Source organism: Andrena cerasifolii, chromosome 13 (assembly GCF_050908995.1).
Source record: "Andrena cerasifolii isolate SP2316 chromosome 13, iyAndCera1_principal, whole genome shotgun sequence".
In the NCBI taxonomy this organism is placed as follows: Eukaryota; Metazoa; Arthropoda; class Insecta; order Hymenoptera; family Andrenidae; genus Andrena; species Andrena cerasifolii.
In genome coordinates this window covers 9,234,860-9,255,430 of record NC_135130.1, presented here as the reverse complement: position 1 = coordinate 9,255,430, position 20,571 = coordinate 9,234,860, and the positions used below count along the sequence as shown (strand labels likewise).

Below are 20,571 nucleotides of genomic sequence, written 5' to 3'. Positions count from 1 at the left end.
TCGTGTCTGAGATTCTACGCACATAGTGGAGAATATTTAGCAAAAGGGCCCGATTCGGGGAGCCCTTCGACGCGCCTGAAATATGTATTCAAAAGGCCTTGCGGAGGCTCGTTTAATGCTGCGCGGCATACATAAACATTAGCGTGAAAGGGAAACGAGAGCCAACGGTTGGACAATAAATTGCTGGCGAAAAACTGGCGGCTGTGAAAAGGTTTTCCTCGTCGCTCTAGCGGCTTGCCGGTAATTAAAGTACCTGTAACCTCTCGTTAATTATGCAATGACATGAGAAAGCACCGGTGCCGGTTTCATTATTCACGCGTTATTCTAACGTGATTTCGTTCGTCCTTTGATTCTCGAAACGCGTATGATGCAACGGTTCTCGAGATAAGTGTAAAATCAATGGCCCCTTCTATTGTGTTCTACCGTTGCTACTTTGTTCGTCGGTTCGGTATTAAGGGAGAACAACACCTCGAAGCCTGGTAAAAGTGCAATTTTTTTTTTTCTTAGATTTCCATACTTCGTAGGAAAGTCATTGATGTGGGGTTTAAATGTGCATGTAGTGGACAGTATTGTAGAATTTTTGTGTGGTTATAGAGGTCGCCGTAAAGCGCAACGCGTCGAACACGATCTGATGGATTCCCACTTTAATCGCGTCGCGTTCATCTGAGAAAAAAAGGAGAGCATTTTTTTAAATCTATATTAATGTAGTTACAGTTAAGCGTACGGAAATTTAATTACAATAATTTTTGGAGAAATGGCGGAGCTTAAAGGTGAAAGTTCTAAAATTTCGAGTCAGTTTAAGGAAAAAATCAATATATTTTGGGGTGGAAAAAATAGTAAAAATAATTTATTTTTAATTTCCGTACGCTTAACTGTAACTGTATTAATATAGATTAAAAAAATGCTCTCCTTTTTTTCTCAGGTGAACGCGACGTGAATAAAGTGGGAAACCATCAGATCCTGTTCGACGCGTCGCGCTCTAACGACGACCTCTATAACTTGATTAAAACTGTATATTTTGTCACACAAAAACTCTAAAATACCGTCCACTACATGCACATTTAAACCCCATATCAATGACTTTCCTACGAAGTATGGATATCTAAGAAAAAATAAAAAAATTGCACTTTTTTCCCGGGCTTCAAGGTGTCGTTCCCCCTTAACGGGTTAAAAGGCTACCTATTCAGTGGTTCGAGAGTGAAGGGTGAATTGGATACTCGCGTGTACAGGAAATCCGCGATATCGCTGGGTGTTGACCCAGCCATGCTCGTGTATTTAACGAGTCATGATTTTGTCATTGTGTGTTTCAGCGCCGGCATGGAGACGGCGAACGGTGCGATCGAGCACGACTTCCACAACGCCCTGGTGCCTATAAACGGTAGCCACTCTGGCAGCTCCGGCAGGAGTACACCAAACGGAGGCGACCCGGCACCAGGCAAGCTGTTCGTCGGCGGCCTGTCCTGGCAGACGAGCAGCGAGAAGCTCAGGGAGTACTTTGGCATGTTTGGTACCGTCACGGACGTTCTCATCATGAAGGATCCGGTTACACAGGTCGGTCTACCTCGATGGAAGCTCTCTCGGCTTGCCCATCTTTAGCGGTGACCCATTGCGAGCTTGTTCCGCGGATCGTGATCCGTTAGCTCTGGACTATTCGGTGCGTTGGGTGGTCCGCGATGAGCTTAGTAAGTTTGGGGGTCGATCCACGTTGCGTCCAGAATCGGAAGAAAAACTTCACGTGGGACAAGCTCGCGATCGGGTGACCGGCGCGTTGAAATTCTCGTCAGTTTCCTCCTCGATAGGTCAAATCGTTCGCATCGGCGCCGGCGTCACAGCCTTGCCAAAAAGTTGTCTTGGTCGAGGGGAGGGAGGGTGGGGTTGTAACGAAAGAATAGAATGGAAACGCAATTCGCCTCGAGGAGATTCGATGCACCAGTTTCTTCCTTCCACTTTTGCACGAGACTTCACACAGTAGATCGTAGAGAACAAGTTGTACTAATCGATGTAACTAATTGCTGAGACAGTGTAAAGGAAGTAGAAGTGTATCTTGGTACTTTACTGTAATTAAAACTTGTATTTACAAACGTAAAAGGTGGAAAAGAGGCAGAGGCTCGTTTCTAAAGTTATATACGTTCTCACGCACATACACAGAGACACGCACACAGGCCGGTATTAGATAGAGGGAGAGAAATCACCGAACCGGGGACTGTGGGCATACATCTTACTATATTATCGTGTATCATCCGGTAGCGATATGCAATTAACGATCGTAATTACAGTTGAGTCTTTATCATTTAATTAAAAGTCCTTGTCTCACGTAATCCTAGAATGTTTGTCTTACATTGGCTTGGACAGTCTTGCATGTAAACGGTAGCTTGGTAGTATTTAGTTGATTTGTATATAAAAGGAGATATATCATCGGTACCTTTTCTTACATACAAAGAGTGCGATAGAGATATACGAGACTGACGGGACACTATCAGACGAACGCGACGATGAGACGCTAGAAACGCGATTCCACTCTTAAGCAATGCGATAGCTGACCAACCTGTCGCTGTGCTTTCATAATACCGTCCCGTGCACCGTGGTATCCGCACGGCATACATGTAACTGTGTACCGTCGAGCAGGTTACGCGATCGCGTTCACGCCGCGAACGCTGTTCGGTGGCGGACAGGTTTAATTGCCCGGCGACGATCGTCGCCACCAAAGGCCAGCGAAAGTTATCGAACAGGCAGGTTGTCGGAAAGCCAAGAGACACACTCGCGATAGGCTAGCAGGCGATAGGAAGGATAACAGGCGAACAGTTGGAGGCGGACAGGCGAAAAGCGTAAAAGGAGGAAAGCAAGAGAGAGAGCGAGAGAGGAAGAGAGAATGAGAGAGATAAGGGCAGAGAGTGTTTGAGAAAGAGCGCGCGCGCGCGAGGAAGAGAGAGGAAGAGCGAAAGTGCGAATGAAAGAAGGGAAGAAGGGAACGATGGGAGAGACGGTGGTTGTGCATCGTGGCCGTTCTGGCTTGTTCGGTTACAGCGTAGTCGCGGGTTCGGCTTCATCACATTCGCCGAGCCAGGTAGCGTGGACAAGGTGCTGAAGTGTCCGATCCACACGTTGGATGGGAAGAAGATCGACCCGAAGCACGCGACACCGAAGAACCGCGCGAAACAGGCGAACCGCACGAAGAAGATCTTTGTCGGTGGCGTTAGCCAGGACACGAGCAGCGACGAGGTGAAGGCCTACTTCAACCAGTTCGGCAAGGTGGAGGAGACGGTGATGCTGATGGACCAGCAGACGAAGCGGCACAGAGGCTTCGGGTTCGTGACGTTCGAGAACGAGGACGTGGTGGACCGCGTGTGCGAGATCCACTTTCACACGATCAAGAACAAGAAGGTGGAGTGCAAGAAGGCCCAGCCGAAGGAGGCGGTTCAACCGGGCGCGCTGGCCCTCGGCAAGAGGGTGGTGCTGGGTGCGCTGGGCGTCCGATTAGCACCGCAGCCGCCGCTTCCGGTTGCTGCGGCCTCCCAGATAGTAGCCGCTCAAGCGCAGGCCCAAGTACAGGCGGCTGCGGCCGCGGCCGCGGCTGCCCAGGTACAGAACGCCGTCGCCGGATACGGAAAGCTGTTCGCCAGCAGCTATCCCGCCCTCTCCGCGTACCGATACGCGCCGTACCCGATCCCAGCGGCGGCGGTGGCTGCGGCAGCGGCCGCAGCCGCACCGGCCCCGGCACCGGCCCCACCTTCGGCGGCCGCTGCAGCTGCGGCTGCGGCTGCAGCCACGCCTGCCGCTGCGGCCGCGCCGGCTAACCCCTACCAGGGATACTCGCTCACCAACGTCGACATGTCCAGCTTCCAGGGTGTCGACTGGGGTTCCATGTACGGGATGGGCATGTACGTTTAAGTCGCCGTCGCCGTCTTCATCGTCGTCGTCGTCATGTTCCTTTCCGCTGCGTATCTACTCCGGTCCGAACGCATCCACGTACGTTGCGTCGCGTTACGTACGATTCTCAACCAGCCACCGATCACCACCTTCCGAGCTTCCGGTTGCTTTCAGCTCTCTTCCGCGGCCATTGGTCCCCTTGGCTTTTGCTCTTCGGACATTGTTCTACGCCGTGGATCGCTACGCCACAACGGTGTGGTGATGGACGATGGTGATGGTGATGGTGGCGGTGTCCCTCCCCCCATCCCGTGTCCCGAGAGTCTTCCTGCGTAATTTAATCGACGCATCATACTTTCCACGGGACTGTTTTTTTTTTTTTTTTTTTTTTTTCTTAATCGCGCGAAGACGACGTCGATGTGCCGACGGTCGCACTAAGGCAGCCCATGGAACCGTACCTGGGCGACATCCGGGATCCATGCATTCATGAGTTCATGAATTAGACAACAAGGAATCTCAGAGAGGGCGAGAAAGAGAGCAGGAGGAAGACGAAGGAAATTTCCGTGAACGGAAGCGAGCTCAGTAGAATCAGAGTCGAGCGAGAGTGTGCCCCCCCGAGCGGGGCACGAGGACTTTCCCGACCGGAAATCGAAGTCATTCTTCTTGCGTTTAACTACTCATCATTATCGCTTGTCAATTAATTTATTACCGAGAGCGCGAGTGTGAGAAGAGAGAAGAGAGCATGTATATGATGGAGCGTTTGTGTGAGTGTGCGCGTGTATGTGAGAGAGAGAAAGAGAGAGAGAGAGAAGAGAGAAAGACGTAAATTCGTGCGTGTTTCGTTGCGATGTTTCTTCATCCCTCATTCGGTAGAACCCGTTCGTATTCCTTTTGCCCACGCGTGTTTATTCCACGCGTTTAGCGTTTGCGTTTCACGTTTTGCGTTTACGCCACACTCGGTTCCTAGTTAGATTAGCACGCCCCCCCTGACTCGCGATATACATTATGTGCGCGCGACATTGTTCGCGTTGTTCTCCGGCTTACCGCCGCGCCCAACCGTACGATAACTAATTACTTAATTAATTAAGCGATACCGGCGGCCGTGCTTCACGGCCGCCCTACTCTCAAGGATCTCGACCACGAAGCAATAAAACAGGGGAGGTAGAGAGAAAGAGAGGAAGATAGAGGTCCGCGCCACGCGCCGTGAACGAGCTGCCGAGCTGAATCAAGCAGCGTTAATTCGTTTTATCTTGCCTGCCGTACGTTGTTCGTTTCCGCGGGGTCCACCCCTTTCCGTTGAGACGTTCAGGGGATCTCGTAGCAGAAGCGGCTGGTGGTGAAACGGAAGCACGCGGAAAGTAATCGGCGATCCCGCAATTCGTCACTCCCTTCTTCCTCTCCAGAGAACGAGGCAGTTCTCCAGTTTGCCGCGCGATACTCCTGCTACGCCTCGGTGAAAGTGCCAAACGAAGCCACACTGAAATCCTCGAGGGATCGTTGCCCCCGAAACTCCTCCACAGCTTTGGAATAGCAGCGCGCGATCTTGGCCCGATTCCTACCCTCGTTCCGCGTGCTTCCGCTCGACGATCAGCCCCCGCGACCAGTGGCAACAGGTCAATTTCCACGCACGCATAGACAGAGAGGAGAGCGTAGAAGCGTACCGCGTAGAGGAATCAGTGGCGATCGGCTCCGACACGGCGGCACACGCGCACGGACGGACACTGGCATGTGCAGAGAGGAGACGTACGTGTACATGTACAAGACGGACGCGTCTGAATAGGATAGCTATGTATAGGTATACATATATTTTTCTCCGAGTAATGGAAGACAATATTTCTCCCATCGCGCGCGCGATTAGAAAAGACTCGTTGGAGATACGGAACGAGGCGAGGAGAGCAGCACGCGCAATCGCGACTCGATCGCCGCGAAACAAAGACATACGCGTTTTCCAGGGATACGCTAGAGTCTCTAGGTGTGTATAGTTGAGTAGTCGCGAGCACAGGCGACTCCGCGCGACTGGTAACAGGAACCCAAAATCGAGATTAGCTCACCGTAACTTAAGTCACCCTAGTTCGTAAGTTTCAAGCAGGTTTAAGCTAATCTTTCTAAGGCGTTTCTGACAAAACGATGTCGATACTTAATTTATACGTAAGCGTGGTCGCGCGCCACCCTTCTCTCGGACTCGCGGGAAACAGGGGGTAGACGATCGAAGCGGCTACCTCCGCGGCCTCGATCTTTCCACATTTCCAGTCCCCTACGAATACTCTCTACCCTGACACTTGCGCTTCTAAGCAACTCACGCGTCCACTCTTCGCGCTGCGAAGAATCTTTTTTTTATCTAACTTAAAAATCGCACGGAGTTTCTCGCTTTTAAATAAAATTGCCGCTCCGAGTGACCCTCGACGCACGAGCGCAATCGAGTCGAACGGGTCGACGAAAAACGACGAAGTTTCAGAAAGACATAAGCGGCGACTCTTATTCATTTATCGAGCTCCTTGGTTTTCCTATTTGCGCGTCGTTATTCGAATGGAGCGATCGGGCGTGGATGTGCAAAAGATCGATGCGCGCGGCAAGCGCGCGCGCAGGTAGACGCGGCGATTCGCGACAGAACTCGCGGATAGTGCGCGAAAGAGAAATGGTTACCCGAGGACGAGAGGAGCGAGGTGCGACGAATCGTGTGAAAAATCTCGAGCAATAAGCGATCCACTGAAAACTTAAAGTTGTACCGTTTGCGTTTAACGATACGATAAGCGAGACGAGACATGAAAAAGGAAAAAAAAAGGAGGAAGGAGAAGATATTGTACGATAATTTGTGCGCGTAACGAGCTAGGTACGCGCGGGGCTCAGAGCTGCAGCGAGCAGAGGAGCAAGAGGTTTAAGGAAGAAACACTCTTCCAAACGACAAGTAATATTCTTTAGTGATATACAACTTAATATACATACTTAACGTGTATCGTATAATGTTAACGACGACAAAGCTCGCGAGTGATATTTATGACTTAAATAAGATGATACTTAGAACGATAAGCGGGAAGATGGAAAGGAGCAAAGAGTATAAACGGACGCGTGCATTGGCGAGAGAGAAAGAGAGAGGAACTGGAGAGTGAAAGGGAGAAAGAGAAAGAGAGAGAGCGGGAGCGAGAGAAAGAGCGAGAAAGAGAGGGAGAGTGTGTGTGTGTGTGTGCGCGCATGTGTAAAAGAAGACGAAGCACGCCTTAAGAAACCACGAAAAAGCGTGCTCGCGCAATCTAGCGAGAAGCAAGCAAGAGGCAATGATTCGACTAGAGACACCATTAGAAGCAACCGAATTCTATTTTCCACGGTCTGCGTACTCGATGCGCCGTTTTAACAGCTAGAAAATGGGTGCGTACTTAAGAAGCTGACCTCGAGGACACCTGATATCGATGTACCTTGGCCTATCATCCATTTTCTGCCCCCCCCACCCACCCACGCGATCTTTTCGTCCGCCTTTTCCGCCTCCTGTTCCCTTGATTCTCCCTCCGTTCTTCCATTCTCTCTTCCTCGCTGCTTGCCGAAACCCTTCCGCTTCCGGGGAAATCGAGCGCGAAACGGCAGAGGAAGGGAGAAAGGACGCGAAGGGTGCTCCGAGACCGAGGTCGACCCGGTGTCGTCGGTCCTATTCGCGAACTCGCAGGAAGCAGATCGATTTCTCTTCATTTTACCCTGACGAGGGAGGATCGCTCGTTTGGCTTTCGCTCCGGCAGACCCGACGACATCGGGCCCGAACACCGAACACCGAGTGCCGAATGTGGCTCCTCGAATCGTCGTCGATCACCCACCACCGCGACCGCAACCACAACCGCATCCGTGTCCTCCGCGGATTATTTGGCAGCCGATATCTGCGCGAGCTGTAGCAAAGGGTGCAGCAGAGGAGACGGAAATACGCGGCGCTGCAGACAGGAATCATCTGTCCCGGATGGCTTTTCTACTTGCATCCACTCGAACATCATCATCTTGACAGCCAACCCTGTACCCTCCTTCGCGAACACTCTCCCCCTTTCTCCACCCCCCTTTCAACTCTTTCGATTACAGCCCCCGCCGATCATTGTGTATTTCATACGCCACGCACACGCAATCCAGATACACGCATACACACGTAGCCACACAACTGCGAATGTCGAGAGTAATTTTTAGCGTAGCTAGTACATTTTGATAAGCGCTAACCACCCACTAGTTGAGAATGATCAGTAGGTGAAGCATGCTGGTTGAAATATCTTTTAGAACCGGATCCCCCCGTTGTTCCTTCACCGCCCTCGTCGTTTCTTCGTAGAAAGAACTATTTAAGTATAGCCTCGCTGCTCTGTCTTCTTGCCGACGTTCGATCATCGCGACTGCGTCGCACTAAGGGGAAGATTCGGTCGGACTTTAATCGCGTGTTTTTCTTTTTCCTTTCGGTTCGATTATACTTTCCCGATTGCGTTTACTTTTTTTTTTGTTTTTTTTTATATTTAATTTTCCTTTCAAGTCGTTGAAGATGGCCGTGCTGGCGCGCAGAGCACCCCGTCTGTTTTCGCGTATCGCGCGTCGCGGTTCTGCTAGAAAGCCGTTGCGACGATAAAACGGAATGCTGTCCTGGCGAAACTTTCTCTCGGTGCGGGTCGAAAATTTCCCGAGAGCAATTGTAACATTACCGGTCGCAAAATATACATGTATCTGCGCAAAACGTTGCTGACCCTGGGTTTCAATCGTTGGCGATAAAAATTCTCTGTTCCCCGTTTCCCTCGACACTCTCATCTTCGCGACCACTTCTCCCACCTTCCATTCGTTTCAAATTTTCTGGCACGGACGTGTTTGCTGCGGCGAGCGGTTCTGCAGACGACTTTCCAATTGAAACCAGCAACCTGGGGTAACCAGTCGACATAAATACGAAACTTCTCTGCCGGTCTAACTTTAAAATTGTTGGCATTCTAAATTTTCGGACTTAAGGGAAATCGTGGAAGCAGGGAGAACCAGTTGGTTCGAAAGCGCCGCGGCAGATACCCCTTCTCAGAGATCGGTCGCTTTTGCAATAATCTGCCGGCTTTTCTCGGACGAGCACACCTCCTCTCGATTCCCCGGTACGTCGAGGCGATCGTTTCTCGGGGAATACAAGGGAGGAAAAAGCCTGTTGTAGTAGCCCACCTTCCTGGCCACGGGATAAGCCCCTTTCGTCGCTTTTCTCTCTCGCACAAACGACCACGGTCGGGCAACTGGGTAACCGAGAGAAGAGGGGCCGGACGAGAAGAGAGAAAGACAGAATGCACGTGACGAACCCTCGCCGAGACGTGTCCTCGGATCTTCCCGAGCACACCCCTGTTTGCGTGAACCCGATATCCCGCCGTGCCTCGTATTACCGTTACTTACTATTACTTACTGTCATTATTCGTATTATTATTGATTACTACCGTTTCTTTTCACCCGCCTTTGCCGTCATCCCTGCAAACACGTACTTTTACGTAATTCACCGTCGTTATTGCCAGCGATTTCTCTCACGTTTTCGAGACGAGCTCTCGCACGCGCTCGGGATTCTCGTTGCCGGCTCTCAGCCCCTCTCCTCCCCCACCGCGGCGTATCAACGTATTCCCCGAACTTCTTCTCTTCGATTCCCTCGGTTCTTTCTACTTTTGTCGTGCCATAAACGCGCGGGGCAGCCGCGCAACGAGAGAAGCGCGCGTGCAGCAGCGGATTCGTCCGACAATCGTGTACCGAGAAGGTCGCGCGCCAAACCTGCTCGTTCCCTCCCCTGGAACGAGGCTGATCCGTTGCGCCCGAGGGGGATGAAACTACCCTCGAGTCGGCGAACGCCTACGGGATGGATAGATACGCTTGAATCGATACGGCGGGTGGTACACGCTGTGCTTCGATTCGCTACGTGGAAGAAGATTCTGCTCGACGGAACGTGCACACGCGGAGCATATCGCGATTAATTCACCTCTGACCTTACGATTCTTCTTCCCGGCGTTTTCTCGCCAGTTCATCGGTAGGGCCGCAGACTGGTGGAGAACGCGGGGGTGGGAGGCGGAGGGCAGATGAAAGAAACTAGTATCGATCGTCCAGCCTTATCTGGCTTTCCCTTTTCCTTGCGAATAAGCCGCGGCGCTTCCACAAGCCCGCGAGTTTTCTTTCGAGCATTACTTTCTTCCTCGACGCGAAAAGCCCCGAACAAACGGACTGACGCGCAAACAATAGCCACGGTCTAAGGCCCGTGAGGCGGATATAAAACGAGAAAGAGCAGGACGCAGCGGGATTACGCAGGGCGGCGAACGCGAAGAACGACTAGAACGACAGATATTAGTTTAGTTCGATGCCTAGATGAGTTGCCAATAAAGTAGTTCGTTTCAAACTTGTAGCTAACCTTGTATTGTCTACCTATTTTTTGTATACTTATCGTACGAGAGAACCTACACCCGTACATCTCCTCCTTCGCTGATCCAGCCTTTCCCGTAACATACTGTACACCCACTAGCCGTACATCTGTACACACTTCGGCTAACTGTATTCTATTTTTTGTTCTTACAATACCTGAGCCAGAAGTAATTGTCCCCTTTATCGTTTTGGTGCTATGTAATATTTCAGCCTCTCACTCACCCTCGTATGTATCGTTTCCATGTATCTCTGTATTACCTCACTTAACCTCGATCTAGCGAGTCTGTTTGTGTATTTATTGCGATCCACGTAACGGTATTATATGGAGTACTTTGATGATTTTCACCATTTGTTTGTTCTAATTATTTTTTTTCTTTTTTTGTTTTCTATTTCATTCCCGTTTGACTGCTCCCCATTCGTTCGCGGCGCCGAACGTTGGGAGCGCAGCCGTCGGTGCCGGAGGCGCAGCACCGCGGGCGCATCGCGCTAATTGGCTAATTAATATTAAGCCGTAATTAGCCTCGTTAACCCCGCCGGGCACTCGTTTCACGCCGCTCTCTGGTTGGTCGGAAGACGCGGCCTCAGCGTGCCGCTGTTCGCGCCAAGCGCGCATCGAGGTCTTGCTACGCGGGTGCAATCGCATCTGCCGAATCGCCGAAGGATCGCGTGTTCGGACGAGCGATCCCGGGTGAAGAGCGAGCGGGTCCTCGGCGCGGCGAACCGGGCAGCGGAGAAAACGCGCCAAAGCATTCCATGTATTTCTGTATAAGCACAGCGTTTCTGAATCGTTCGCCTCCGCGAAAGAAGGGTCGTGTTCCGATCGAGCAGAAAAGCGGCGCGCCTCCCGGCACCCCGTAGGCCCTAGACAATAGCGTTTTTTAACATCACCTCCCTTCTCCTGTCGCCCCATGTTGCTTCTTAAGCGGTTTCAGATAGCCAGCGGAATTGTTGTAGCGCATGCATCTTAGCTAGACCAACCCTGGCGCACTCTAACCAGCAAGTAAGAGTAAAGTTTAATAAATTCGATATGTACACAGGTACAGGTATTTCTCGTGGAAAAAAACCTCCCCAACAGACCTCCTCTTCCGCGATCGTTCGGGAAATGATCTTGGAACGGTTACGGAGGGATTTTTCTTCTCGTGTGTGTCCTCCCAGCATCCCTCCCCCCGACGTTCCTGTGACCTGAACGGGCGCAAGACCTCGACTCACCTAGTTACCCCTTTAACCCTTTGCACTCGGAGCGGAAATTTTAATCAAGGATACGAACTCCATGCAACAGGATTAAGAGGTAGCGCCTCGGGAAACGAAAGGGGAGGAAGGCATGGTAATGTTGGTGTATAAATAGGAAAAGGTGAGGAGACACTTCTCCGTGGGCCGAGCGCAAACGGTTAATGGAGGAAGCGTTTGCGTGCGTTTCGTCGCTCGTTTCTGGAGCCGTACGGAGAAAGAGAGCATCGGCCAATCCCCGACCCTTTCCGATCGTGCCCTCGATCAAACGAGCCGCAATCGTCGACCGCCATTCGGGAACGAATTCTTTACCAGCGTTTACCCGTAAAGGGGGGCACGTCGCGTCGTGTTCAGCATTCGAAAATGGGCGATTACTCGGTTTGCTCGAGCGCACGGAGGCACCTGGCACCCCAGCACGGAGAAAGACACTTGCCTCAGGTTTTTACGGTTTCACGAGACGCGGAACTCTTGCCTTCGAAGTGATCTTAGACGGAAGATTAGCGATCCCCGGGATCGATGTGTATATATCGTCGTGTTAGTTTGGTACCAATCCTAGATCGTAGTTGATTTTATACTTACGTATCGCGCCGCGCGATTCCTCGCGAGAACCAGTAGAAGAGCTGGAGTAACGGGAGACCAAGAATAATATCGCGCGAATACTCATCGATTTTTCCACGAGACAATTTTTTATCGTACCTGGACCGATTCGATAAACGTTTTCTGAATCTCCGGTGGTCTTCCAGCTGCGTCGAGCCAGAGCGAGGCACAAGACATATCGCGACATATCATTTTACGACTAACCTGTGCGTCGATCCGAGAACAAAGAGAGAAGACCTTCTGCTTTCTCCGTGCGGTCGGCCACCCCCTTTTCCTTTCTTTTACGATCATCGATTCGACAAAACCCGAGTGCCTTAATCCAATGTCTCAGCACCCCCCCACCGTGTGTCCCCGCCCCCCTTCCAAGTAAAAGAAGTCATCGACGAAGGGAAGAAAGAGAAGCAACGGTGCAGAAATAGGCAGGAGAGAGAGGGAGAGAGAAAAAGAAAAAGGGTGCGTGTGTGCGCGTGTGAGGAAGAGGCAGAGGAAGAGAAAGAGAAACGGGTGTAACAGAAAGAAAATTTGCACAGAGAGAGAGAGAAAGAGAGAGAGAGTGAGAGAGAGAGAGAGAAAGAGAGAAGAAGAGCAGGAACGATTTAGACGCATATTAATTCCCATAGGCAGTAGAATTGAGTGTCGATCGCTAGAGAGAACGCGAGAGATCAGCTTCCACGGATTCACAGAGCTGAGACGAGGCGATCACCATGGCTGACAACCAGGTAAGACCACTTCCTTCTTTCTTCTTATTCCCTTTTTACCTTTACGTACTTCTTCCTTGCGTACAGGACGGCGCGAGCATTGCGGCGCAGGCAGGAACAGCATTTCCATGCAAATGCTATATCCATCTTAGGATCCTTTGCTCTTCAACGGACTAACTTGTTCCTGGCTGCATCGGCACGTTGCACCCTCCTCGTACGAATAGACGTATTATACGTATTATATTGTGTGTGCGCGTGTGTGTGTGTATATATATATATATATATATATATATATATATATGTGTATTTTTGTATATACATGTACACATGCATCATTCTGTCGTAGATACTTCACATAGAGCGTTAGACGCTGCGAGGTTTAGCGTGTTAGTTACGAGCATTGTTGATCGTCGAGAACGAAAACTCTGCTCTTTACCACCCCTTTGTTGAGCGGGGGATGGATGATACCCTATCACACGTATCGTAATACATAGTAATTGTTGATAGCTGTTACTAGCAGAGCTAAGAGTCGTCGATGGTGTAGGCGTAGTAGTTCGATGCATAATTCAGTCATTTCTCGCGAGTAATTCGAGAGCCGATGGGCCGAGGGCGGCTCACCCGATGTTCCAGCGAGGATACATCGCTATTGCGGAACCGTAGATGTCCGACGTGTTGCCTCGAAAGCGATCGTTACTTCTCGCTCCATTTTATCAACACCTCGGGTCAGTGAAATTGGAAGAACCGGGCCGCCTCGACCGCGGCTCTGGATTATCACGTCGTCGAAGAGTTCTCCGCGCGGAAACGCTCGATGACCAGCAAGCAACGCTCCACGTTCCCCCTGTTTCCCAAAGTTTTCTTATTAGCCGAACTTGGGGAACCGACGTGACGCGAGTTCTCCCAGTTTGCGCTCCCCGTAATCTTCCCTGCGTCGAACAGTCCTTGCATCGCGTATGAATCGCCGGCTCTCCAACGATCTCTCTGGCCCCTGCTTCTTTCTATCCGTCTGTGCCGCGCGGAGAACTCTGTGGCGGGAAGTGCCAGTGTCGGAGCTGTTGCGACAGTAGCGTGTCAGTATCGAGGCTGCGACAAGGGTACACAGTGCATGCGTAACGATTTCTACCTACTAACAAGTGTCCGAACGATTATCTCGTACTCACGGACGGCCCCAACCGTCGGGCAATCGGGGTGCGATCTCTTTAAGGTAGAAACGACGAGTTAGCGAAGGTGATGCGAGGTAATCGTGGCGCGTAAAGGCGAACCGATGCCTTGCGTAGTCGCATGCGTGATTTGAGAGAACAGAGGATGACAGAAACAAGTATAATACGTATCATTGGAATCGTTGATCTCGGTAATGGTTCACCACTACTGCCATCATCACCACCCACTACCAATAAACCATCACTACCACCACCATCATCGTCTCCATCGACAAAACAGAGAGAGATTATCCAAGAATCGAAGTTAAAACGAAACGGTTTAACCGAGGCGGTGCGCTCGAAAGCCGGCTTTTATGGGACAAGTTCTCCGCTCTCTCGCGATTCATTCTTTTTTAACCGGGCTTGTGTTCCCTTCGCGGAGAGCTTGCCTCGGGTAAAGGGAGGCGCGCGAAATTAAACAAGGCCAGCGAATTTTGCTCGCGAAAGCGTCTACAGGACGGAGGATTACAAACTACCCAAGCAAATCGATCTCCAAGGGAAATGGAAAAGCTCGATGGCTGGCCTTTTTTCCTATTCGTTTTCGAGCCACTCTTTCGAAATGGGACCCGCGCGTTTTTGGTAACGCTTTTATAAAGCCGACAAACTTATGTCTGGCGTCTTGTTCTTCCAGTACACACATTATATATATATATACATTCATACATACGCGTATACATATATGGATAAATTAATGAACAAATGAATGAAGAAATAAATTATACATATATATAAATATATATATATATATATACAAATATGCGTACATAACTGGTGTACGATTAACATAGTTGGCAATCGAGCCGAGCGTGCGTTAAAAGGACAAGTTTTTCTATTAAACAAAGAAACGTTCGATTCATATTGTGCGCGTAGCGGTTCGTCGCGCGGCACTCGGTTGAATTTCAAAGCTCTCTCCGTGTTCAAATTAACAAGATCGTGCTTTCAACGCGTGCAAGTGAAACAATTAGGCCGTTGAAGTGTCGACAGACTTACAAGCTCAGGAACTGTTTAAACGCGTTTTGAATCAACGGAGCGCCGCGTGGAGGAAACTGTCTCCGGTAATTGCCGGCACGTAAGAGAAAAAGTTGGTCGGCGAAACTGTCCGCTCGTTGGTAAACCAGTGACCGAGCGTAACGCGTAGTTGAAAGGACGATTCCTCGCGATCACGGGCAGACAGTATCGGGCAATTACCGAGGACAAACGGCTACAAGTGTCAGCCGAAGCAATCTTAGCGTTGATTTCCCGCGTTTCCCCCCGAGTTTTCGACCCGAGCAACACCGTGCTCTCACCCCTAACATCCTACCGCGGCGGCGAATCTGTAAATATTTCTACTTGAGTCGCGTCGCGTCGCCGCAGTGGCCAAGACCAACGTCGATCGCGAGAGACGAATGGGTTGCAGCCCGTGTAAAATTCCATTGCTTTACCTGTCGCTTCCTTCGACGCTGCTAAGTGCAATTCAGCAACTACATTTTTTACGAATTACTTCTTCGGCCGATTCTCGTTCTTGCGCGCCTTCTTTGTTCCCGCGCGCTGCAGCGTGGTTCGCGTACCCGAGCATCGTAGTGGTCCGTTCCTCTTTCATCGGAGCTGCGAGCGGGATCGTGGAAGCGGCGCGAAAATTCGGGTTTTTTGCGCCGCGATTTTGTGCTCTAAATACCGGGGGTAATCAGGGGATCGGAAGGGTTTTTTCCATTCGAGCGATATGCGAAGGAGAAGTGGAGTTTTTTGCGCGAGTCGATGCAGAATCTGGCGACCTCGATCCCGTAGCCGGTAGCGCCGCGATCGACGAAATCCTCTGTACATATGTATATGCCGGGTTCTGATAAACTGTTTGGTATAAACCGTGCGAGGCGACAGGTTCCGTGGAGGGAATGAAATTCGCATCGTTCGGTGAAGCATGCCGCCTATACCTCGTTAACACCCTGCACGCAATAATCGCGTATATTTTTTCAATTCAATTCCAACGTATCCCGGGCTGCTCGCAGGGAGGAAGGGAAGTGAGAAACAGAGGCGGAGAACGAGCGGAGGGAAAGTCACAGAAAAGGCGGAGAAGTTCTAACGAGCGAATCAGATTAAGAGCGCCTAATCATCGGTGCCGTTGGAGTTTCGCACGAGCCACCGACGTGATTATAATTAGACTCCCTTGAACCCTGGCTCGTTCGCCGCTCTACGCGCTTTCCCTTCGTTTCCTCACCGCCGTATATCGATAGAGGTGAACTGTCCGAAAGCAGCAGACGCCGATATCAGCTGAAGCAGGAAAGTGGGGGCGTAGATTCGTGCGTAAATCGGCTTGAATTCACGCGACCGCCTTCCGACCTGCACGACAGAGAGTAGACACCTGCTCCTTAGCTTTCCCTAGGCTTTACCCCTGAGTTCTTGTAAGTGCATTGCATATACGAATCGAACCGTTCTCACCAATCACTCTATTTATCCAGCGCGTGATTCGTAGAAACCGTGTGGAGTCGATTAACAACACGAGACAATTCTGCGACGAGGACACTTCGGGGCCTCGCGGATGTCGAAATAGTACAAACCGGGACGAACGTTGAACCGGGTCGACTAGCTGTAGTCTGAGGGATAGAGACAATTCGATCTCCGCTAGCGTGACTGAATAGAGACACGGGGATCGAGTCCTGCTTTGGCCAGGCCTTGTCGATCGCACAGATCTTCTTTTGCGGGGCATATATCTTTTCTGCTCGACGAGGCTGGCTGGGCGCAGCACTCGTTTCTCCCATTTAGCGTGTATTAACCAGTAGCGATGTATCTCGCGTGATAATTGCAGCTAATCAATATCGCTGATATCATTAGCCGTACTTTACAAGTATTATTATTATTATCATCGTCATCACCATCATTCATCACCGCCATCGCCGTCATCGTCGCCGCCGTCATCGTCGCCGCTGCCGTCGCCGCGGTCGTCATCGCCGTCATCGCCGTCATCGTCGTCGTCGCCGTCGTCATCTACCAAGTAGTGATCGAGTAATATTTTTTTCGTCTAACGTGCCATTTGTCTTCATCGCCATTCACACCTCGTAGTCGTTTTATTTATTTAATTTATTTGAAAGACACGTACGTTACTTGTTTAGAGAACTGATATATATACATATATATATATATATTACACGTGTACGATTGGTATCTCTTGTATATTTTTCGTGCTCCATGGACGAAGCTTCGGCATAGCACACACTTTCATCCCGCAAGCATTCCCGCGGCCGACGATCCACTGACTTTCCAATGAAGATGAAAGAGAATCGGATCGGTTGATCGCAGAGCTTGGACTCGCTTCTCGCCTTCCCTCGCCTGTTCGCGCGCGATTGTTTCACGTCGGATCTGCTTTTCGCGACAGAGAGATACATCCCCTAGCGTAGATCTACGCGACCGCGTATTATTGGAAAGATCACGAAGTCGTGGCCGGTAGGTTTAACCCGAACTCTCCGCAACGCAACTTAGTATAGTCAGCTAGCTAGACACAGCCGATTAGTAGGACGATGTGTAGCCAACTTGCGTAATTAATTAATTACTCCGTTTAAATGGGTAAACGACAAAAGACAGTAATAAGTGAGTTTTGATTAATTGGTAGAGGGACACGAGGTAAAACAGCGAATTAGATGGAGGGAGCACAGAGGGGGGGAGAGAGAGCTAGAGAGAAAGAGAGTGAGAGAGAGAGAGAGAGAGAGAGAGAGAGAAAGAGAGCAAGGGAGAGAGAAAGATGGTGTGCGTGCAGGTGTTGGTTTGCGTGGGAGGGAGAGAAAGGAACGGAGCGAAAGGACGCGCAAGAGAGGGAGAGAAAGAGAGAAACCGAAGGAATAATTACCAACGTACTTACTGCAGGTAAACTGGTTACTGTACCTGTTGTTGTTGAAAACATTAAAAACACTCTTATTCCATGCTAATACCACTTACTGATATCTCTTATTCTCACCCCTGTTCCATCGAGGTTTCTGGGAGATGAAGGGTGTCGGCGGACCGAAGCGTCGCGAGACGAGGCTTCAATTTTTGCCCCATTTTCTTTACGACCCTTTTCCGAAACGCGCCGCAGTCGATAGAGTATCGGGGGAGAATTCGTGGCGCGGAGGGGGCTTTAGTTTTCAAATGGGGTGGAGGAAAAGGCGATGGGATTTAAAATTCGAGAGCAACAGCGGAGGGGGTGGGTCTCGCACCCACGACGAAGGCGCTTGAAGTGTAGTTGTTCGTAGAGAAAATTGGGCTAGATATCGAGGGTGGTGAAAAACAGAGGAATACACGGAGACCCAGCTGCCCCATTAACCAACACTTCTCTCCACTGCCGATTTGTACTTGTTCCGGTAAACATACAGTATGCGATTACACGTGTAGTAGAGTGAAGTGAACGCCACCAATGCTGTTATCGATTTCTCGATGCACCCCACGTGCGCTCGCGTGTACATATCTATCTATACATATTATAAATATTTTAGTATCTGTTTTTGTGGTAGTTAATTGGCTCTATGCGCCGCTGGCCGGGCCCTCGAACCGGCTGTGTCGTCGCTGCTTCCAAACCCGGACCCAGCCCGGAAACACACCCTGTGCCTTGGTTTTCTTTTCATTCCGGCGAACCTCTGCGCGCGTTCCATTGTAAAATCACAGCGCCAATGTACGTGCTACGAAATTACACTGCGAAACGGCCAGCAGCGCACACCACACCGTAGGAATATGGTTTGCCACCCCCCGATCCCCTCCGATCCCTCGTCGATCCCTCGTCGTTTCCTCGGAGCTGTTTCGAGCGAAGGTACCACGAGTCGGGAACGTAATTAACCAGAGCATGAAGAGTGCGTGTAAATTGATTTTCGATCCATAGGGGTAACGAGTAGAGTACTACTAAATATTTCTGTACGGTGACTGCTAATGCAACAGTAGAGAAAAGAGAGGATGAGCAACTCGGGGAGGGGGTTGGAAAGCTGGAGAGGTGAGTGACAATACAGAGGGATTACTCTTGCACACTGATTCAGTGGCAGTGACTCCTTTATCCCTATTTTGTATAATAACACAGGCGTTAGCGATGTACGTGTAAAGCAACGACTGAACTTTTTATCCATCGGAGCAAATACGATTCGAACGATGACGGTCTGTATCGATAAATGTGCACCCCTGTTATCGATCAACAGTTGAACGAAGTAGTAGGATGACGTTGTTTCATAAACTCTATCGTACCCTGTTTGTTTGTAACGACGTTCCGTTAATACGACAGAGTAGTTTGTCCAAGTATGTATACGGAGAAAGTAGGTTTCTATCTAGGTCTCGATGACGAGCAGAGCGTATAAATCTGTTTGAAGTGAATCGTTCGATGGTTACAAGAGTAGCGAGACTTTTCATTCCGAAAGACGAAACGCTGAATTTAGACGAATCATTTTTTATTCGATCAGTAAGTAATAATTTTATTCCCTCTCGCTGATTCGTCGCCTCTGACGACAGAAAACAGTTATCATCACAGATCGAATAAAAAATCATTTTGGTACATTCGATTGTTTGTTACCAGTTAGAAGTGTTTCCATTACTTTTATATTAACCCGACATATAGAATATCTTGGCAGATACTCGCGTGCGCATGGGGCCATCATTGAACTCCAAACTAAACGAAACGAAAGAAGCTCCCTTCTTTCTTGAACGTTCCTTTCCTTCTCGCGGGCCAAGGGGCTAACTTATCGCCCCCATGAACACGCGGCGACAAAAAGATATTTCTGACTTCCACGACAAACCTGAAACCCTTGAATGAATTAATTCTTTCGCAGCATTGTAGAAAAGTAGTTCCCCTTAACACTTAAGACAATTCACACTCTTCTAGACATAGTGGCAGCTGACGTAATTGTTACTAATTAGAGTCTGCGTAGAGAGAGACGTATGTATTTTCGTCGAAAGTTTCGACGGCGGTAAACCCCGTAGGAACAATGACGAAGGGGGACGCCGAGAAGGCAATTCCACCCCCCGTTTCTGCAACGAATTTCCAAGAACGAGCGTATCACGAGTCGAAGGAGCAAGCCTCGAGAAGCGTGCAGGCTGCCGACGAAAAGTGCGCGCGTCTTTTCGATCGATTCTGCATCACAGAGCGCGGCAGAACTTTGCCAATCGATGGATCCTATCCGTAGGCCACCGGAATCGATAAAAAGAAGGGCGTGCCCAATTGTTGTCGGCAGTCTTGAGGCGGGCAACGATGTGGCCTAATTCGAGCGAGGGCGAAGGCTTAATTAGCGAAAACGCTAACGCACAGAGTCGAATCAGCAGAGACAGGTAAATCGGGGCGGTAAAATTTCAAAGAAGCCAACGCGAGGGATGCGAGCCGTTCGAAAACATTGCCTGGCTAATGGCGGCCAACGAATAGTGGACATTTTGCAGGGAAGGACAAGAGAGGGACGAGGGGTTGAAGGGTAGAGTCTGAATCGAGGCACCTTTTCGTGCCACGGCAACCGAGGAAAGCGGAGAGAGAGTGTGCTGCGAACGAACTCACGACCCTTTCTCGTCGACATCACGCGCCGACCACTCCTCGATTAATCGGCATAACACTTATTTTGTTACGGTAGCATTAACGATCGGTCCGATTACTTCCAAATGCTAAAGCCACGCACTAAACGATGTACAACGCGGAGCGCGAGAACGATCGTCACATATCG

The 20,571-nt window shown here is 50.1% G+C and overlaps 1 protein-coding gene across 6 annotated transcripts in view; it reads left to right on the top strand.

Moving 5' to 3' along the window:
- Msi (RNA-binding protein musashi) overlaps positions 1-17,841 on the top strand; it is a 118,664-nt gene extending 100,823 nt beyond the window's left edge. For 5 of the 6 annotated variants that reach the window (XM_076825483.1, XM_076825482.1, XM_076825484.1 and 2 more), the window contains 2 exons: positions 1,311-1,551; positions 3,025-17,841. In XM_076825483.1, the coding sequence (XP_076681598.1) occupies positions 1,311-1,551; positions 3,025-3,888 (1,105 nt within the window). In that variant the 3' untranslated portion in view covers positions 3,889-17,841. The remainder of the gene's footprint in view (positions 1-1,310; positions 1,552-3,024) is intronic. The other variant, XR_013086998.1, reaches the window with a different exon arrangement.
- The last annotated feature ends 2,730 nt before the right edge of the window (positions 17,842-20,571 follow it).